Raw genomic sequence first — 23,094 nt, forward strand, 5'->3', positions numbered from 1 at the left:
TCCTACATGGTGGGTGCTCTGTCAAAAATCCCTTGATGCCTCTATCCCTACCCACATCCTCGTTGCCTAAAACCTGGAGGGGCACAAAACAGAAAACGTGAGTAGGCAAAAACAAAGTTGTTTTTCAAACCATTTCAATATCAAGTAATAACCCCTCTCTAGAAAACCTGCATGCTTTCCATAAAATATTATACATACTCGTATATCAAATCATGCTAAAAATGATAAAGCTCAAATAGGCCATGCCAGATATATGCCGTGCCAAAATATCCAATCAACAATATAAGCATCATGTAGGTGAGATAACACAAATCATAATATGCTGATAATATCAACACATCAGCCGGAGTCACCTAAAGTGACCTGTACGGCTGAAACTATAGCTCCTCAACCACTATCTTGCACACGAGTCGGAACTACCTATAGTGGTCTGTACAACAGGCTGGGTGTAAATAAATACGCTCTAATACTAAGATCACGTGAAGGCTGTGCGAAGTATCGCAAGTCACCTACGAGTCAGAGCCACCTAAAGTGGTCTGTACGATAGGCTGGCACCTGCCTTGGATCCAAGGTGAGCGTACGGTGCGTGAGGTGAACGATCACGTAAAGGCTAGCCTTATTCTGGCAAAGCATAATCAGCAAGGTGCAGGACTATAAGTTATATCTCAATCTCATCAACACCACATCTTTCACTAACAATATACTCACCTGACTTACCTGTGCGTCCGTGGCACCAAAGTATACATATATGCAACTATTAAGGCATAAATAAATATGCAAACACTATGCATGGCATTTAAAAAAACATATAAACATTTAATTGCATTTTCTGGAAAAATTCTCAAGTATATACGGAAAATCAAAGGCCCACTCACTGATACGTAGAAAGATCGTAAGCCCCGAGCCTCACGTGGCTGCGCTCATCCTCCGGATAGTCCTCACCTATATGCGAAACAACTATAAAAACGTCAATTTAACGCACATAACCAACCTTAGATAATAACTTTTCAGACATTGCTCAAACGGGGTGTTTGAATATACCAACGTGATCTACTCAATCCCACGTACACCCCTATATTTTTAAAATAATTTTCTGACCTCCCACGTGCCGCCACGCACGGGCATGTGCCTGGCATGCATGTGACACCCTAACGGCGTTAAGGAATATTCCGTTAAAACCTTAACAGAAGTTAACAACTATTACCCGAAGCCGTTAGAATATTCTGTTAACTCTAACGAAATATTCTTCTCCTTTTCCGGCGAGCCTCGCCGATCGCCGTGGTTCGCCGCCGCCTGCAACTCGACTTCTTGCCGGAAAACTGGAAAAACTTCAAACCTTAATATCTTCTTCATTTCTCAACCAAATTCCATGAAATTGGTACCAAAATGAAGCTTACGACGAGTAGAACAAAACCTTACCACTTTGGAGACCCAAAACCAATGGAATCTCGCCGGAAAAACTCACGATATTCTAGCCAAACCTGCAACTCCCTGAAACTGGGCTTCCCGACATCCAAAACACTTCAAAATTGTTCCCCGAGCTTCATGAGAAGGTTCTAAAGCTTCCTAGAACCTTAAAAACTTCTAAAAATCTCACGATCACGTGTGCATGAACAATGCACCAAAACTGGGTTCACGGGTTCTAGGGTTTTCGAAGGTCTCACGTTGATTTAAGGGTTTGGATGAACTCCTGTGCTCACAAGGAACACAAAGGTAAACTCCTTGACGTCGATCAGTGACAGTAGAAGGTAGTTTGAAGTTCATCCGTACCTTTGCAAAGGAAATGGAAGAAATTGGAAGAAAATTCAAGAGAGAAGGGAGAAAGGAAAGGTCCACTGGTGTGTGTGTGTGGGTGGGTGAGGTCCAGATGGCAGCCTACAAACAAAAACAATTCAAACAATACCCTACAACGCAAAATACGTCCAGGGGCAAAATCATCATTTCACACTAACGGTATAAAAATTGGGACGGGCTGTCACACTAGTCATTGGGTTTTTATTAAAGAAATTTACCATGATGGGTTTTAATGAAAGAAAATTGAATTACAAGGGGTGTGCTCATATTTTCAGAAAATTATATAAATATAATAATAATAAATAGAAACGAGTGGCGAGATTGTCAACAACAATATTAAGCTATGGCGTGGTCAGATGGTGGTGGTTTTGTTTCGTACAACTGCAACATTCTCCTTCTTGTCATTTTCTAATTTCCTTGGGAGGAGGAAATAATACATAATAGTAAGAAGCGCTCGTGTGTTTTATAATATATAATTGTAAGATGCCCTCGTGTGTTTTGTGCGTTTGATGGATTCAACCACCAATAATCAATACCTATAAACATGTGTTTAATATTTTGATTAAGATGATTTTAAGGAGACCAATGTTTAAGATTAAATTTTGTAAATCATGTGATTTGGTTATTGATGATTGAATTATTACTTTACTGTTGATTAAGGTGCTTATTTTTTAGGGAAATTGCCTAAAATGATATATTTTAATCTTACGAATGAAATAGGACAAATCTATCATACACAAACTATGCACACCATGCACAGAACTGAAATGACAAAAATACCCACATATAGTAAAAATTCACAAGTGATGATGTCATTTTACAAAACTAAAATGACTAAAATACCCACATATAAATAGTAACACAGGTGACAACGTCATTTTACAAAACTGAAATAACAAAAATACGCACATATAAATAGTAAAAATTCACATGTGATGACGTCATTTTTCTGGCTTGAAAGAGAGGGATGTTGAGAGAGGTGTGAGTTGTGGGCTTTTTTGTTGAGCTCAGATGTGTGAGCCTTGACTTCAAAGAGAGAGGGAGATATAGAGAAAGGTTAGAAGAGTGAGATGGGTTTTGGGTTAACCTTATACCTCTGATATCGAACACAAGGATGTCGAGAGAGAGGTGAGAAAAGTGAGGTCAGGATTTTGGGGTTTAAGCTCAGATTTGTGAGCTATATGTGTTATTCTTCCATAACCAAACACAACAAATTGTTCCATCCTTAAGGATAGGATGTTTGTACCATATTTTCTGTTTTGGCAAGAAAGTCCCATTTTTTCCTGTGATTGAAGATTGGGCAAGCACAGTAAGGTAGGGTGTTTAATTCCAAGTTTCTACATCAATGATTTATGGAATAAATGGATTGCTTGTAAAGTGAATTAATACTTAGAAGTTAAATTACGTTTTGTGTTTCTTTTTGGGGCCCATGGGTTGTGGAATGAACTTTACTTTTTGACATGCTACAAAACTGGGATGGAACAACTTCTGGTTCAAGTGTTGAATTGCAGAAAATTGTGAATTTTTTTCCGTAATGTGCATGTGGTGTGCATGGTTATTAACGACAACGAGTATTATGTTTTCCACATACACAGTTAAGCGGTGGTTGATATATGTAACTGTATATGTAATAGTTATGTTTTAATTGTATCACTATACCAATAGGTTGCCATTAAAGTTTCGTATTAATGTGAAAAGTAACTCATTGCATGATCTCCAATTTTGTGAATACCATGTGCACATAGTGTATATCGTGCGTATTTACATATTTGATACTCTTCGTATTAACGTAGTTTAGGATATGGTAGGCATTGAAGATAACAAGGATACATAGTCCTAATATTTATTATCATATAATAGTTAGCAAATACATTGCACAACTATGGATTAACATCTAAGCATTCAAATTAAGTTTACCAGAACTACTAAGCATAACCTTCACTGAATGATCACCGATACCAAATTGTATTAAACGATTCAACCTCCTTCAGTGTCAAAGAATCCTACTGTGGTTCATGGGATTCCTTTCCCTTCGCTACCTCACAAAAATCCTCAAACCTCTTGTTGTGTTCCTCCTCCATTTTGACCTTTCCTTCCCGAGAACGCTCATACGACTCAATATGGTCGTGACGCTTCTACCACAATTCAAAATTTAGGGATGGGATCATTTCTCGAGGCGTGTCAACCTTCGTTTTCTGTTTGCTTGTACGGTAGAGCGGTTCGTTGGCTTTACCGTTGAGGTCTACAAGCTCTTTTTCTACCTTCATTAGCTTATGGCTCCAATACAATGTGTTGCCCATCTAATAATCGAGTCTCCCATTGACCTGATCTATTTTTCCAGTGGTGTCTTTGAGTCGACAAAGCTAAGCAATGACGTAGGATTTGCCTATGGTAACCTCGGAAGCGAAGGATGTTCCCTATTGTACCACCCGTGGAACTCTATGCAAGGCCAATCTTGAGTTTTTTTAGGCCCGTGGCGACACCAAAAATGTGCCCTAACTTCATATAAAAAAATTATTTGTTTTTACACTTAAGACTACGATAAAATTATACTTATAAAAGCACTTCAAACTTAATAATTTAGAAATACGGAAAAACTAATTTATTTTATATCAAGAGAATGGAACAAAAAAAGCCCGAGCTTACATGTAACATCCCACATCGCCCAGGGGAGTGGATCCTGTAAGCCTTATATGTATATTCCCATTTCTACCTAGCACCAGGCCTTTTGGGAGTTCACTGGCTTCAGGTTCCATTGGAACTCCTAAGTTAAGCTAGTCCGCACGAGAGCATTCCCAAGATGGGTGACCCATTGGGAAGTTCTCGTGTAAGTTCCTAGAAACAAAACCGTGAGGGTGTGGTCGAGGCCCAAAGTGAACAATATTGTGCTACGGTAGAGTCAATCTCGGGATGTGGTGGGGCCTGAGCCGGGATGTGACAATTTGGTATCAGAGCCAATCCTTGGCCGGAAGTGTACCGACGAGGACGTCTAGCCCCAAGGGGGGTGGATTGTAACATCCCACATCGCCCAGGGGAGTGGATCCTATAAGCCTTATATGTATATTCCCATCTCTACCTAGCACGAGGCCTTTTGGGAACTCACTGGCTTCGAGCTCCATAGGAACTCCAAAGTTAAGCAAGTTCGTGCGAGAGTATTCCCAAGATAGGTGACCTATTAGGAAGTTCTCGTGTGAGTTCCCAGAAACAAAAACGTAAGGGCATGGTCGGGGCCCAAAGTGGATAATATCGTGCTATGGTGGAGTCGAGCCCGGAATATGGTGGGGGTCCAGGCCGGGAAATGACAATTTGGTATCAGAGTCAATCCTTGGCCGGAAGTCTGCCGACGAGGACGTCGAACCCCTAAGGGGGTGGATTGTAACATCCCACATCGCCCAGGGGAATGGATCTTGTAAGCCTTATATGTATATTCCCATCTCTACCTAGCACGAGGCCTTTTGGGAACTCACTGGCTTTGGGTTCCATAGGAACTCTGAAGTTAAGCAAGTTCATGCGAGAGCAATCCCATGATGGGTGACACACTGGGAAGTTCTCATGTGAGTTCCCAGAAACAAAATTGTGAGGGCATGGCCAGGGCCCAAAACAGACAATATCGTGCTATGATGGAGTTGAGCCCGGGATGTGGTGGGGGCCTGAGCCGGGATATGACATTACAAGTAGATAGATGATTAGTTTTGTTTTCCTTCTAGCTAAACTTTTAAAGTGTTTTTATATAATTCGTGACGTGTTTTTTCTTATATACTAACCTTGTCAATGTGGGAGTAAAAAAATAATGATGTTTTCTAGTCTTTAATTGATATGTACAAGTAATGAATGAACATTAAATTAAACTTAATGGTGACACGCCATATGATTTGTAAATTTGGTCTAAAAATTGTGTCTACACATTACTCTTTGTTGAAGGTTAGACTTGAATTGGAACAAATGTTTAAAAACTGCAACCCACATAGCTACTAGCTAGTAACTAAAAAGAAATTAACAACCAAATAGAAATTTGTAAAAATGAAAAGAATAAACATGCATACAGCATTTCGAACTTAGGATCTCTCGTTAATTTTAAATAACAAAAGCCATTGCTTTTGATTAAACCTCTTGATCATTTAATCAAATTTTATAACTTTGAACTCTTATGAAAATAAATTCATAAAAGTTAGAAAGTAAAAGCAAACACATAGTGTTTCAAAGCAAGCCCTCCTTGATAATTTTAAACAACTAAACCACCACTTATGGTCAAACTTTTTAATCACTTGGCCAAATTTTATAATTTATAGTCTTATTAACAAAAATTAGTAAAAATTGAAAAGTAAATAAACATACATGGTGTTTTGAACCCAAAACCTCCTCATTAATTTCAAACAACAAAAGCCACTAGCTCTACTTAAAATTCTTTGTTATTCAATGAACTTGCAAAAATTTATACTGTTATGAAAATATATATGAATATATCACCCTAATAATTTGGTACACTCAATTTTTTTGGGCCCCGGACGGTCGCCCAACCCATACTAGGCCTGGACCAACCTTGAACTCGACGTTAAAACTCTCAATTTCATGTCTAAACTTGGACATGTTGGTGTTGTGAATTATTTTGGCTATCTGAGAATTAGAATGGCTTTTTTGGTATCGCGATAATAGTTATGGCAAATAAGTGTGAGAAGTCTATTTATACAAATGTATCATTGATGTGGATGATAACCCATTGGGTGTAAGAGGGATTGTGTTGAAAGTGTTTGTGTGATGAGAATTTGTTGCATGTGACCGACAAAAGTTGTAGGAATCCTAGCACTCCTTTTTTGTCCCTCCTACTACTTGATTTCCAACATACAGGTTAAAGTGTTTTCAAATCTCACACCCCCACCTCATTTCCAACATATAGCTATCAACTCCTACTACCTCATTTCCAACATAAAATACAATAATATAGGTTAGGGATATTGATCAGTGGAGGAGCCACATGGATGGGAAGGTTGGTCCAGGCTTATTCTACAATTTTTGTAATATTTATCAATTGTGTGCAACCATAAACAATATTAAGCATCATGTGAGTTAGTGAGTATAGTTTGGTAGTTTGAATAAGGCATGGGTTTGCAACTTGATTGTTTTTACATCTTTTTTTTTGTTTTTTTTTCCTAAACCCAACCTTATGCTTTACCATATAAAATTCAATTCCCTTTTGGTTCTATACAATTTAGAAGAAGATCTAATGGATCCCTAGACCTAATTATGTTCAAAGAAAATGTCATAGTTATATAGTTTTGAGTCATGACTTTACTTTTTTATTCTAATTTAATGCAATAATTTTTTTTATTAAAGCTTGTAAACAAGTTTTGTTCTTATGATATAATAGACTCAATACTAATTCTTCATATATACTTTAAAACTCCATCTCTCCTATTTGAGTAAAATTGACCATCGTAATGTGTCTTACAAATCCCATAAGCAGTTCCCTAGTCAAGGAGTTTTTACATATCATGTGCATATAGTGTGCATAACATGTGCAAAATAGTGTCCATATATTGTGTATACAATGTGCATATCATGTACATATAATTCATGTATTTGTGTTCAAATATGATTATGATAACATGGTTTTGTATGTATAACTAACATGGATTTGTATATATACTTAATAATTGACCATTATTCTAGAATTACTAACCTTATCAATCATGTATTTGTATTGGAATACGATAATAAAAACATGGTTTTCACAATATGTGTAACCATGTCTGAAGGTACATCGTAACTTTGGTGTACTAATATACTTATTATTGTAGTGAAATAGATTAATTAATTAGTAAAGAAAAATAAAACTTTTTATTTTATAAATTAATTAATTAATTGTAAAGAATACAATTGTTGGGTATTTGCAAGGACGAAGCCAGAGATTTCTATGAATAAGGGCATCTTCAAGCAACAAAGTCATAATTAAAAAGCTCAAGAATTTACTAAACACAATACTTATATATTAATCCAGAAAAGTTTTTCATACAACATTCCCTTACAATATCCCTCGACGCGTTTTTATGTTCTGAAAGCGTTGCATGACAACATCATTACCAATACCATCAAATCTCTCTCTCTCTATAAAAATAACCATGTTATCATTCATCTATTGATCTCTCATCTGATTTCTCAATTGATTCTCCAGAAATTTCATGGCCGAAAATGTTTTTTCAACAGTTGCAGTAGCAATTGGAAGAGTTAGTACTAATGTCACAAGCAAGTAAAGCATCTAATACACCTTGTGTTTTTTGCATTGAACCAATTTTTTTTTTTTTTTTTTTAATTTGCAAGATCTCCAATCTCTTTTAAACCTAAGAACTCAATGCTAGACCGCATATTCACAATGTAAGTCTCAAGTTGAATATTAAGTATCACCAGTTCATTCATAGAGAAGTCCTTAGGATAAAACTGGGCAAGTCGCAATAGCTTTTGGCTATCAAAAGCAGAGAAGGAGCCGGCTGGACATAAACATGCCAAACAAAGAAGTAACTCAGTGTTGGTCTCATTGAAACGATTATTTAGTTCTTGAAGCAGCGAATCCAAAACAACATAAAATATCTCATCACAATAATGATGCATATTTGTGACTGCTTGTGCTTTTCGTTGCCCTCGCCTTTGGGAAAGAAACATACCATCCATATTAGGCACATCAATATCATGTTTAAGATGAAATTCAAAGACTTCACCAAGTAATGAACCCCAACCACTTTTCCTCATCATCTCCAACCTTTGCTTACAAACTCCAACCAACTTCATGGCATTTACAATATCCTGATCCTTCATTTGCAATGCTTGTGGCAATTCATTGGTTATTCTTAGTATATCTTTCATCAAGTGTAGATTAAGCACAAAATCAAACGATTGCATGGAATCCAATAAATTATTCGCTTCACATCTTTATTGAGAGCTTACTCCATCATCTGCTATTACTTTAAGTACATCAAGTATGGATGAGAACATAGTCATTATACTTACTAAAGTACCAAAGTGTGAACCCCAATGTTTTTCTCCATCACATTTCAAAGTAGTTTCTTGATTTTTGCCTTTCCCACTTGTAAACTCACCATTGTTTAATGCTTCAATAATTGCAATAGATTGCTTCTCTCAAAGAAGATCACAACACTTCGATGAAGCTCCAACAACATTTACCAAAATAGTAACTATAATAAAAAGAGACTCAATTTGGATGTTCTTCTTTGCCACAGCTACAAGAGCTAATTGAAGTTGATGTGCAAAGCAATGAATATAATAGGCACAACCATTTTCTTTCATAATAAGAGCTTTAAGACCATTGAACTCACCTTGCATATTGCTGGCCCCATCGTAACCTTGCCCACACAACCTAGACATGCTCAATTTATGCCTAGAAAATACCTCATCAATGGTTTCCTTGAGTGAGAAAGCAGCGGTACTAATAACATGCTCAATGCTAATAAAACACTCAAGGACATGCCCATTCTTGTCCACATAACTCAATACAATAGCCATTTATTCCTTTGTTGATACGTCGCAAGATTCATCAATCAAAATAGAGAACAACAAAGTGCCAATGTCTTTAATAATAGCCTTGATGGTCTCAGTTGCACAAGCATTTACAATGTCTTTTTGAATATCTAGTGATGTCAATTTGTAATTCTCTGGAGCATTTTTCAAAGTAACGGCTTTCACATCCTCATAGTGGTCAACAAGAAATTGTAGAAGCTCAAGAAAGTTTCCATGGTTGCTGGAATGTTCAGATTCATCATTACCATGAAATGCAAGCCCTTGTCTCAAAAGAAATCAACAACAATCGATTGATGCATTCAACCAAGCTCTATATTGAATTTGAGCTTCATCATGAATTTTAGAGAAAAAAGATTGGATATGTTGCTTTTGACTTCTTAAAGATTCAAAATTACTTTGATTGTATGCACTATTGACGCCTCCAGTATGAATTAGAAGTCTTTCTTTCTTCTTCCAATTAGAAAATCCTTCACTAACAAAGAAATCACCACCTGCTTGTTCTCCAATGTTTGGTTTAAAAAGGTAGCAACACAGACAAAAGGCAACATCTTTTTCTACAGTATATTCCAACCAAGTAGGAAAATCATCAAACTAAGCAAGGTTGAATCGTCTTCATGTGTCTCCATATTTCTTGTAAGGAAAATTATGGGTTTTAGGTTGTTGAGGACCAGCTAGCACATACGCTCTTTGTACTTGATCTCGAATATTAGGATTGTAATCCAAAATTCGAATTCACTTACCAGGATCTAATTGAAGATTTGATAAAATAAATGTTGTACTATCTTGTTCCCGAGTATCATTATTTTTTCAATAACTGGGGATGGCGACGTTGTATTTTTTTGAAAAAGCCCTCCATGATGTTGCTGTTTACAAAGTCAATCATATTGATAACAATAAGATATAAGGTTCATATGTAATTTGTAGAATTTATAGAATAAAAATCTCAAAATTAGAAAGCTAAATTTTAAATTGTAATGCCAAAAACGAATAATAAAGTAATATCATATCATAAAATACCTTGTGCAGTTGTGTAAGACAAATCCAACCAATAAAATTCTTAGACTCTTAATCCTAGAGTAGACTATACTAATATGCCTAATAACTAATCCAACCAACAATTCAATTAACCAATACCAATAAGCATTCAAATTATTCAACAAATATAAATTTAATTCAATTCGTCATATGAATAAATGTATACCCATATTCATAGAATTCATAATTTCATTCATCAATAATCATAGAATTCATATACGAAACAATAATTTCATAATTTTTACCCTAAACAATAATTTCATTCATCAATAATCATAGAATTCATATCAATAACCAATAACCATATTAGTGCATTACCATATGATTCTATACCAATTAAACAAAAAAATGTCTTAAATAATTAATTAGGGATAGGGATTATAGATTTAGGAATTAAAAAATTTACCTAATATATATATGCCGGCTAGAGAGTGGCTGCACTGGACTGGCTGGGAACAACACCTTTGCTCCTGTTCCATTCCGTTTCAAGCTACTGGGAATTTGGGGGCAGAGCAACACCACGCTGCTCTCTGATTAGCAAAGGCAAAAAAAAAAAAAAAAGGAACAGAGATAGAATTGGTGGCGCGGGGGGGGGGGGGGGGGGGGGGGGACTACATACTTTTTCTTTTTTTTTTGAAACATATACGAAACGATGCCATTTCGTTTACTTTTTTTTTTTTTTTACCAGGACCAAAACGATGTCGTTTTGGCTTGGATTTAAAAAGATATAAAATATGACCCAACTCTGCGTAGCAGAACCATATCAATTTGATTAGAAAAGACAATTTTTTTAAGTTATTTAACTAGTGTTACTCATAGGGAATTGGAATGCATACAGTTTTTTAAAAATTTAAAAAATTCTCAATGGGGGCATCCTACCCCCCCCCCCCCCCCGCCCTAAGCCCACTGTAGCTCTGCCATTGGGTATTTGAACGGAAAAAGATGTACTTCACCAAAAAAGATTCATGTCAAAACCGTTCCTTTCCAATTGCTTGATTTTATTGCAAATCGTCATGTCTCATCCCCTTATTGTCCAAAAGATACAAACCATCTATTTAAGTTGTCTTCTTAAGGGTTTGTGTTTTATTTGAAAACCACAATTTCTTGAAACCAAACCACCTCTATGCCTACACAAAGTCAAAATCCCAGGTTCTTCAACCCAAAAGGCACAAGTTCTTGTCCAAAAGATGAAGAAAGCCAAAACCACCTCAATGCCCATACAATATCTTCCCAACGAACTTCTTCTCCAAAAACTTACAAAGGTTACTTCCTAGTCTTTTAAATACCTGTTTTTAGCAAATATGTTGTGCAAGAAGTTCAACGAAGTCGGCTAAGACGACTGCATATTTGAATACATCAACATTAGGGAATTTGAAGGTTTCAACCCCCTTACTTCATGGACCAATAAGGAAGATGTCTCCCAGTTCTTGAAACGGTGCAAGGAGCGTGACAATTCCAACACCTTGTACATGCTAGGGATAACATACTTCTTCCAAGACAATATGAAAGAAGCCAGAATTGAGGGTATAAAGATGACGATCTCAAATGGTCATGAAGTAGCAACGTACGTCTACAATGTCATCTTGGTGTACTACGGGGGGATTCAAAGCATGAATGCCTTAAGCTTCTATATTCTCTCAATCCTCCCAAACCAGGACAGTTGAGTGTAATGTAATATCGAGAGATAGTTCTCTGGTCTTTGTCGAGTCTTTGGGTGGACAGGGAAGTGATAAGTGACATTCTACAATTTCATGATCACAATGCTACCATGCAAGCATGCAGCAATTGTGGAAGTCCACAAGGTCCTTTCACAATCCGGTAGCATTGGGATTTCTTTGACCATGAAAATTTCAACAACTGTAATTCCTACAAATGGCATCAAGAAGTTAATATTTTTTGTGATAAATTGTGTTAAAGATAGGTAGACTTTATTTTGGTTTCATTTTGTTGTAATAGTTGCGTTTAAATTGCAACACAAAGTTTTCATTTCCTCAACTTTTCTAATGTACTAATTTACTTCCTAATTATATGGCCTTTCTATTTTTCATTTGTTGACAAAAACCATCAAGAACCCTACAAAAAGAAGTCGTCATTGCAAAAAACCATCAATTTATGATAGTAATAGATGACACTCAATGTGTCATCATTACCATGCAAGTTTCGAAATCGAATCTCATCCACTTATTAAGACCCAATATCTACCTTGTCTTATCACTAACCCTATAATCTACCTTGTCTTATCACTAAGTCTCTATGGAGTCATTTTGGCACCAAGTGTTTAAGAGATTCCCTAGGTGGAAATTGTGGAGAAATTGTATGTATCATGTGTATATGTTGTGCATACAACGTGTATCACATGAATGACGTGCATATAATGTGCATGTCAAATTTTGGTAAACCCAATGGTAGGGTTTAGGGGGCAATCCTGACTAATGGTGTGCTTGCATGGTTTGGTTTTTTAAATTATTTCTTTTGGTTATTGTGCCACTTTGTGGTCATGATGAGCCACTCTTATTTTTATTTTGTTAAAATTAAACCCTATTTATATGACAAGACTAAGAATTTGAAAGGCCTAATTTCACATATACGTACGTACTCCAATATGAACCCCTAGTTTCTTGATAATTATTTAATTACGAATTTATGGACAAAATGTACATATTATGAGCATGCCTTTTGTATGACGGACATATAATATGCATATTGTGTGCATGTATGTGTATATAGTAATTTGAAAAGGGACTTTTGGGACATGTTTATGTCATGCACAAGACCTGCACAACATCTGCACTTATCTTGTCAAGGAATCAAAAAAGTACAAATGGATGAGTGTGCTAGGTTTGGTGGTTGGGTTGGTTTCTCTAGGGTTGTGCTAATTATGAAAAGAGGGTTATTGGTTTCTCTAAGGAATAAAAAAAAGTAAAAATAATAGTCAACGTCTATACACAATATGCACTTGTCTTGCTTGGGTGAATTTTAATTAATTCATTTGGTTATTGTGCATGGATGACATTTGTATTACATGAGAGGTGGTGTATTTATTCATGATTCTCAAAGCACAAAACACCTCATCGAGTTGTAGAACGATGAAGAGAGGGACAAGTATGAAGAAAACCAAAGCGATTGATCAAGGCACAACAACCCCAAGTTTCATAGAAGCACTTCCGGATGAGCTTCTTCAAGAACTATTGACGAAGGTAGCTTCCCGGTCATTTCATGACCTCAGTTTAGCCAAAATGGTGTGCAAGAAGTTTAATCATATGGGGCAACACAATCGCATCTTCGAAGAAATCAATATTTGGACATTTGAAAGGGTAAACCCGCTAAGTTCATACAGCATAAATGAATAACTATCCAGGTTCTTCAAATGGTGCAAGAAGTGCAACAATTTCGAGGCACTCTACACCTAAGCCATGGAATGCTACTTCCAAAAATAAAATCCTAAACTTGGAATTGAGTATTTTCAAATGCCGACCTCCAAGGGTCATCAACCATCGACATACGTCTACGATGTGTTCATGGTTTGCCAAGGGGGGATGAAAAACCGAAAGGGCTTGAGCTTTTGCATTCTCTGAACTGTCAGAAATTGGTGACGGTAAATGCAATGTAGGGAAAGAGCTCGTCGATCTTTACACTTAATTTGGATGGACAGGGATGTTAGAGAAAGAGTAATAAAACTGCACAAGGACAATGATGCCGTCAAACCATGCACCGACTGTAGAAGTGCATAGGGTCTATTCACACTCCAATCCCATTGGGATTACTGCCACCACGACAAATTCAATACCTGCAATTCGTACAGATGGCACCAGGAAATGAACACTTTCTTGAGATATGTTAAATGGTTCTAATAGGGACTAAATTTTCTTGATTTCCTTTACTTTTCTTCAAATTAAGTTCTAATGTACTTTTTTGTTAATGAATGGAAAAGGGACAAGTTTTTGTTAACATTAACAATGTTCGCTTTCTCCAAAGCCCGATGTCATAAGTTCAAATCTTACAGCATGCGATTTTATGTTGTTAATCGCGTTAGTTTAAAATTAGACTAAAATAATTGAGTACAAACCAAATTTGACCTTTTTAAAAGCGCAAAACATGATCAAGCAATGCACATAAAATGCACATAACATGCACATAGCATGTACACACCATGCTCACATTATGCGCATAGTATGCACATTTGAGATGTACAAAAATAACACTTTGAAATAACCGAGTAGCAAATTTACAAAATGCTCAACACATGCACATGATAAGCACACTGCATACTCAAAGCATGCACATGGTGAGACAAAATTACACTGCATACTCAAAGCATGCACATGGTGAGACAAAATTAATCTGCTAAGTACTAAAATTATGATAACATTTAAATGAATAAACTGCGAAGTGTATGAAACTTAAAACAAACCGAATTGCAAAATTTAACCAAAAGAATGCAATCAAATAAATGTTATCCAATTTTAGTTAGGACAATTATTGAACGATAGCTCAAGAACAAATCTGTTTCCCTAAAAATCAACTAATGCAACAACAACTACTGATAGTTGTAGGAGTAAAAATATAGCACGAAAGGACTCATGTTGGCACATCCTTGTGCTGGTACATATTCCCATAGGCCTGATAAAACCTACCCTTCTAACTTCTTCAGTCTTCCATCAATTCATCATCAAATTCAAGACTTCGTATAGACAATAGTCAAAGCATTAAACAAAATATTATTAGGGAAAAAAACTAAACTAAGCTTTGATTGGTTCAACATCTTTCTCGTAGTTTTCATCGAAAATGATCTCTCACTTGTTTAATGGCCCATTTGCAGTTACATTTTCAAGAGGCAAAATAGATAATATCACATCACATGGACATGGAGTTGAAATAACAAATTGTACAGAAAAACTGACTCAACAAGAGATGCACTTATAGCAAAGCCAAAAAGGAAGTGGATTAAAATGGTGCAAGACTACATGATGACATAATGATATTCGATTCCACTACCTCGATAAAGGTTGAAATTGGGTTTATTTGAGCTTAGGTTGTTTTTGTAGCTTCTACAGGAATAGACAAGAATAAACTTAGTGAACCATTCGGATAGGGATACAAAGGTGAAGTCCGAGCCTAGTTTTCATCTCGTGAAATGGTTTACACTTACAACTCTCAATGATTCAAAATCATCATAAGTCCATATTGATGAACTATTTTTGTCAAGCAACCATCTTGTTCTAAACAAGATTACAACCTTTCAAGAGTTCTTCAAGGAAACTCTCATTTCTTCACACAACAATTTGTAAGTGAAGAATCATGGCACATAAAGTCTCCATGTCGTTGTGCCTACTTCTCAAGTTCTTTGTTCACTTAACAAAGAAAAAAGCACTAGTGTTTGTGTTAACTAAGAGTTGTTCAAAGCAACTCTTATTTCTTCGTACAACGATTTGTAAGTAAAGAATTATGGCACTTAAAGTATCCATGTCTTTGTGGTAATCTTCTCAAGTTCCTTTGTTCATTCATGTTTGGGCCCAAATTTGCACTATCAGCCCGTGCAATCAAGACTATTGAGTAAGCATAGCTCCACACTATCGGATAAAAAGTGAAGATAATTTTGTTATTGTTAAAGGATAATATTATGATTTTTTATCATAATATTATATATATATATATATATATAATGAATTATCTTGTACAAGATAAATGGGATGCAATGAGATGCAAATCATATCTCCAACTTAAAAGCAAACAGTACGGTTCAGAATGGTCTGGCATATTCGGCATATGGGTGTATAGATTGGAATGATTGAGGTTTTGCTAATAGTGTCTAGCGGTAATACAACTACAAAAGGATTAATTTCATGAGATTAATGCATGCATAGATAGATCATGAAGAAGCCTAGATAGGCTAGGCTTTTGGTGATGATGTGATAAGCCTAGGATTTGATGGCCTTGGATAATGATGAGATAAGAAGCCTAGGTAGGCTAGGCCTTTTTTGCATGGTGATGGGTGTTGTCAAATGAGTTTGAAGTGATAAGAATTGATGATGGGATCACAATATGCATGCTGTGTGAAAGGGTACTTCGAGATTTCAAAAGGACACCTGTTGTTCCTCTTGTAAAAGTCTATATGCATAAGTAGAGTGGGGAGATTTTTGCTGAAATATATTAAGGATAATATCAGTTATTTTGATATTGTCTTTGGGAGTATATTCGAAAAAGGTCTCTATTGGATTGGCGATCAAGGAGACTTACTATAAATTCAAAGCTGCAAATAACAAAAGTCCCTTTAAATCAACACACAAATTGCCCTGCGCAAAGCTTCTCAACAAGCCTAAGATTTTTTTCCTCTCCCTCTTTCTTCCCGCCGACACATCTTCAGCTTGAATAAACAGCACTATGAAGGCAACCGGCAACATCTTTAGTTTGGATAAACAGCATTGGAGCTGTAGAATCAGCCGATGAAGAAGCACCTTCAGTTTGGATAAATAGCACTGCTTCGAGAAACCGACTAGTTATGTATCCAAGTCTTAGTCAACAAGGATTTCTGAGTCCTTGTTGGTAGAGGTCATCTCATCAGCCTTCTCGGTGAGGTGAGGTGTTACCAGGTTACTACATTCGGTACATTGACAGCTGAATTTGATATTGAACTTTATAGAACTAGCAACCTTGTCTTCAGGCTCTAGAACTCGAAGGCCTAGATGTGTTCCTCCCTCGGACATAGTCGCAAGATCAAAAAGTCAGCAACGCGCTTAACACCACATTAACATATTTTACTCCCTGGCCGACGAGTTGGCACGCCCCGCACACAACCGAAATACGTAGTTAACTTATTAGTTACCCGGCCTACACCCCACATAGGCTTGATAGTTTTTAGGGTCAACAATTCAACAAAGGAATAAGAACATGTTGTTTGTGTTGTCCTTTTTATGATAGACTTATCTAACATGTTCTGCCAATGATACATTATCAATAGGAAGATTGTGCGAGTGAGACTATTTAGGTACATATACAATCCATTCAAGACAATCTATGGGATTGTGATACCAAGTACGGACACTAAAGTCTTCGGCTTTTTTTGTCAAGTTTTGGAGCGTTTGCAAATTTATCGGTAAACAAATACATAACGAATATAAATTGATTGATTTTAAGGTCATTTGATCCGGTCTTTAATCAAATAGCATCACCCACTCTTTTGACAAATTTCATATCCCCCCAAGGAATTCGAGAGTTTTGGAGGAAACTCTTTATAAGGTATGGGAGACTCACTATTACCAAGCCCATCTCAGAAGAATATCATATTGGCCTGCTTTAATAATAATGAAAGAGTGCACTTACTCATTTACATCTCATGTAAGTACTTATCATATTTGGCCTCTAGAGAATGATGTCTCAGAAGAATGTTATATTGTTATCATTGCACTTATTTAAATTATTCCCACCATGCCAGTTCGTATAAAGGTTCAAAAATGCTCTCAAAAAAAAAATCATATTGGCCATACTCGCTGCCCACCACCACAATATAAGCCAAAAGGTTGGTACAGTTGTGAAATCTCCCAGACATGCATGAAACAACAGCCCTGACATGAATACATATATTGATTCTCTTGCTTGTTTGTTATATCAAAAGAAAATTGATAGAATAAAGGATAAAACGTGTTGACATATTAAATTAGGATTCTTTTTTTTTTTTTTATGGTTAAAAAATTAGGAACATTATACACACGCATATAGGTGTGCAATTGAGACTGGACTGTTTTTGTTCCAGTTGGCAAATAACAAAATAAAATAATAATAATAATAATAATAATAATAATAATAATAATAATAATAATTCGAAGTGTAACTTCACATTCATCATCATGCCCAAATATGCCTTCTAGCTATCTCACCGAATTCAGAAATTTTTCAATGTATTCGGAATACGGAATGGTGCATCATGTATTACTATACAAGTGATAAAATACTTGTATTAAAAAATTAACAACTTAGAAAATAAAATTTTCCTCATTTATGTATTGACATATAGTGTATCACCCATATTCCCAACCTAATGAAAATTTTCTACACCAAAACATGATTCGATATGTAAGAGCCAGCTTAATTTGACTTTGATATAGCCACTCCCTCTCTCTGTTTCTCTCTCTCTCTCTCCACGCAATTCCCACATTACAAGAAATCTACCTATATAAACGGGCCACAACACATCCAGCTCCATCAATCAAACAAACAAACTCAAGGCAGGTTCCTCACTTCTTAAACAACAAAACGGAGCACAGTACTTCTATCTGACCTTCCTCTTGGGGTTTGTCTCCTTCTTCACTCTCTCTCTCTCCGTGCTCTTTTACTGGCACAAAGCGCAATTCGTCGGCACCAACCTGCCGCCTGGCAAAGCTGGCTACCTAGTGATCGGCGAGACCTACCAGTTCCTAGCCACAGGATGGAAAGGTCACCCGGGCAAGTTCATCTTCGACCTCATGACCAAATACTCCTCCAAAGTGTTCAAGACCTCCCTTATCGGCGGGAAGGCCGCCATCTTCTGCGGTGCAGCCTACAACAAGTTTTTATTCTCTAACGAGAACAAGCTCGTCGCTGGATGGTGGCCCAGCTCCGTGAACAAGCTCTTCCCTTCTTCTATGCAGGGCTGGCGCTGAGGGGTGCAAGTGGTGCTACCGCACAGGCCCTCTAAATCGGAAGGGCCCCCAATTTTTCAATTTTGCATGCATTTACGTATATATAGTAGTATGTGTAGAATATTACAAACATGAGTCTTTAGTGCAAATGGAATTATTACTTCTTTACATTGGCTTAGGGATGGGTTCAAAACTCATCTCCACCATTTTTGCAGTTTATATTTTTATTAAATGCATAAGCTTCCACAAAATAATATAAAAATTCCACATAATAACACGAAAATTCGAACCCTGACGCTCTAAATAGTTAAGGAAAAACAATACACCACATTTCCATTTGTTGATTTGTTATATTTTTATTAAATGCATAAGCTTCCACAAAATAATATAAAAATTCTAAATAATAACATGAAAATTTGAACTTGACCCTCTAAATAGTTAAGGAAAAACAATACATCATCTTTCTATTTGTTGATTTGTTAAATTTGTTTTTGTTATCAGTTTATATTTTTATTAAATGCATAAGCTTCCACAAAATAATATAAAAATTCCACACAATAACATGAAAATTCGAACCCTAACCCTCTAAATAGTTAAAGAAAAACAATACACCACCTTTCCATTTGTTGATTTGTTAAATTTGTTTGTGCTATTAGAATTTATAGAAGCTCAATTGAAAACTAAAATTATTATTTTGAACAAAAAAATTAAATTCTTAGTACTTTTTAAGGCCTCCAATTCACTTTTGCACACGATCCTTGAAATCTCAGGACCGGCTTTGCTTCTATGGAGACTTCCTCCGAGGAGGAGGCCAAGAAGATGAGAAAAGAAGAAGGAAGTTGAGGTTTTTCCCAAGCTCTCCAGCGATACATCGGCATCATGGACACCGTCGCCCAACGCCACTTCGCTGACGGCTGGGAAAAGAAGAAGCAAGTTGAAGTTTTGCCCTTCCCAAGAAGTAAGTTCCCGTCTACTATTTTATTATTAGAAAAGCGATTTATGTTAACATACGTAATGCACCACTATATATTAATTCTGATCACATATGGATATGTTATATCTATATGTTTGAACAAACAGCTACACCTTTCGGCTTGCTGCACGGTCATTTGTGAGCCTGGAGGACTCGGTTGAGATCGCCAAGCTAGGTGATCCGTTCGCCGTTTTGGCCTCGGGAATCATATCGATCCCTCTGGATTTCCCGGGGACTCCGTTTCACAAAGCGATCAAGGCGTCAAACTTCATCAAGGAGGAGCTGACGAAGATCATCAAGCAGAGGAAGATAGACTTGGCGGAGGGCAAAGCGTCGCCGACGCAAGACATATTGTGTCACATGTTGATATTGTGCGACGAGCACAGAAGTCACTTGAAGGAACACGATATCGCCGATAAGATTTTGGGGCAGCTGATCGGTGGCCATGACACCACCAGCGCTACCAGCAATTTTGTTGTCAAGTATCTTGCCGACCTTCCTCACGAAAATTTTTCCAAAGTTCCGGGCTAGCTGACTGAAGTTCCACCAAACCTTGAATTGACACCTATACACATTTTAAAACCAACCCACTGTTTAAAGATATAAAAAATAAAACATATTGGGGTTTGGACCCACTCCTTCCTATATCCTTTCTTTGAGAAACTGATCGGCTTTTTATGAATTGAACACCGGCCAACCTTCTCTCTTCCTTTCCCTTTGCCGTCTCCATGCACCCCGGCAACCAAGCAATCTTCGACAAAAACATTCAAGATTTTTGCATTTACATTATTCAAAATTATAAATCAACAATTAATTTCAAAAATTATGCCGACTCTTTTAAAATCATATTTCAGTTGGGAAAAACTATAGAAGAAGAAGATGGTATCAAATTCATATTTCAGTTGGGTGATAAAGGCTGTAGTTTCGGGTGGGTGTTCATAGTGGTGGGCATGATGTGATTTTTGGGTGGAGGGCATAAACATCGAGTAGCAGACGTTCGGATGCAGGTGGTGGTGAAGCTTTGGTCAGAGATTGCTTGGTTGCCAATGTGCATAGAGACGGCGATGGAGAGGGAAGAGAGAAGGCCGGTGCTGTAGAGATGAAAAGGCCTTTCCCGAATAAGGGAGATAGGAAGAAGAGACTAGTGGGGCCCAAACCCCAATATGTTTTATTTTTTAATTCTTAAACGACATGTTCTGTAAAAATGTTTACAGGTGTCAAGTCATTATAGGTGGAACTCCAGATCAGCTAATGAGCCGAGACCATGGAAAAATTTATCCTTCCTCACATTTATGACAAAGTCTACAAGGGTAATTATTAATTAACCCCCTAACCCTATCTAATTAGGTTTTTTTTCTTTCTTTGTGGGGTAATGAAGATACTTTTTTACCTAATAAATTAATAATTATTAAGGCCTGCAGGTTAAAATTGAGATTTAGCTGACAAACCCTACACTAAATATTGTACATTCAAGTCACCAGCCTTTATGTTATATATTTTCTGATACATTATTTTGTTGTTAGCACATGGGGATCTATAATTGACTAAACATACTTTAATAGATTAACCTATACACTTTAGTAGATTAACCAATATATTACGTAATTAATCTATCATTACCACATATCAAAAGTGTTATCTAGGTATCTTGGTATCTAAGAAATGTACGATCATTCATTATTAAATTGGTTTATTTCTTAAAAGGTGAAAATTTAATAGTCGCCTCCGGCAATTACCTATTTACCCTTGTTAGTTTCAATAACTACTAATATTAGTGTTTTCATTGGATTTTATCTGCCACTGATTACAAGGGATGATAATATCAATTAATTAATATAATGAACAGAGCAAATGGAGATCCTAAGCACAAAATCCCCAGGGGAGTTGCTGAACTGGGATGACCTACATAAGATGAAATACTCATGGAACGTAGCTCAAGAAGTTCTCAGATTGGCTCCACCTCTTCAAGGAGCTTTCAGGGAAGCCTTGTCTGACTTTGTCTTCAATGGTTTCACCATTCAAAAGGGCTGGAAGTTATGCATGTATAATATTTTTTTTTCTTTTCTTATTCAACGAGTGTTGTTCGTGAGATTTGAACTGAAATTTAATATTTAATTTTGTATGGCGTATTGCAGTTATATTGGAGCACAAACTCGACAAACAAGAACGCAGGTTACTTCCCAGAACCATTCAAATTCGACCCTACAAGGTTTAAAGGAAATGGCCCGGCAGCATACACGTTTGTGCCCTTTGGAGGAGGTCCTAGGATGTGCCCCGGCAAAGAGTACGCCCGATTGGAAATCCTAGTGTTCATGCACAACTTGGTGAAGAGGTTCAAATGGGAGAAAGTTCTTCCCAACGAGCAGATCGTAGTTGACCCAATGCCCATGCCCGCCAAGGAACTTCCCGTTTGCCTTTTTCCTCATCCTAAGACCACCGCACCTTAATTTTCTAGCTACGCTTGTACTTAAAACCAAAAAAAACCATCAAACAAGGCTTAATTTGTATTTTTTTTTTTTTTTTAATAAACGATATTGTCTACACTAAGGGAGAGAAGGAATGGGCTAAGCTTTTGGTCTAGCCATAATAATGTGGTTCAAATTTGATTTTGAACAGAATCGAACCTAAGATCTCGCACTTACAAGTGAAGAGGAATACCACTATACCATAATACTAAGTGGCCACTGTTTTTTCTTTGTTATTTATGGGTTATTGTATTCGTTCTTCGTGTTCACTATATGCCCTTATTTTTTTTAATGCAATTGCTTCTTTTGTAACCAAATCTAGACATGTACGTGGCCACATGAAGATCTTGTCTTGAAACATGAGCAAATACACCACGTGTTATAATTCAAATAAGTATATATATAAGAAAAACTTGAAGATAGGAATTAGTTATTAATCTTATCTTTAATTCTCTTATCTTATCTACTTGCCATGGGCAGGGGAGATTGGAGAAATCATAGTCAACATCTATGGTCTTCAAGAGGGTTGAACTGCACATGGAATTTAAGAAGGGCATTCTTGTCAGTTGTAGATAAAAGTCCACGTATTAGCTCTAAGATTTTCCGAATTATTTTTTGTTCCACAATGTCATCTTAGCACATGCATGAGCAAAAAAATCAATAATCAAATTCGGCACTAGAACGG

At 36.6% G+C, this 23,094-nt stretch overlaps 1 protein-coding gene and 1 pseudogene across 1 annotated transcript; one reads left to right on the top strand and one right to left on the bottom strand.

The window, feature by feature from the left end:
• Positions 1-8,097: 8,097 nt before the first annotated feature.
• LOC137732852 (uncharacterized) lies at positions 8,098-9,306 on the bottom strand. Its single transcript, XM_068472115.1, has 3 exons — positions 9,120-9,306; positions 8,451-8,642; positions 8,098-8,276 (listed from the first exon to the last, which is right to left on the bottom strand). Exons 1-3 carry the CDS (start codon positions 9,304-9,306, stop codon positions 8,098-8,100), a joined length of 558 nt encoding a protein of 185 aa, XP_068328216.1.
• A 4,136-nt stretch (positions 9,307-13,442) lies between these two features.
• LOC137732853 (beta-amyrin 28-monooxygenase-like) lies at positions 13,443-22,391 on the top strand (annotated as a pseudogene).
• Positions 22,392-23,094: the final 703 nt, after the last annotated feature.

The sequence above is a fragment of the Pyrus communis genome, chromosome 4 (assembly GCF_963583255.1).
Source record: "Pyrus communis chromosome 4, drPyrComm1.1, whole genome shotgun sequence".
NCBI lineage: Eukaryota > Viridiplantae > Streptophyta > Magnoliopsida > Rosales > Rosaceae > Pyrus > Pyrus communis.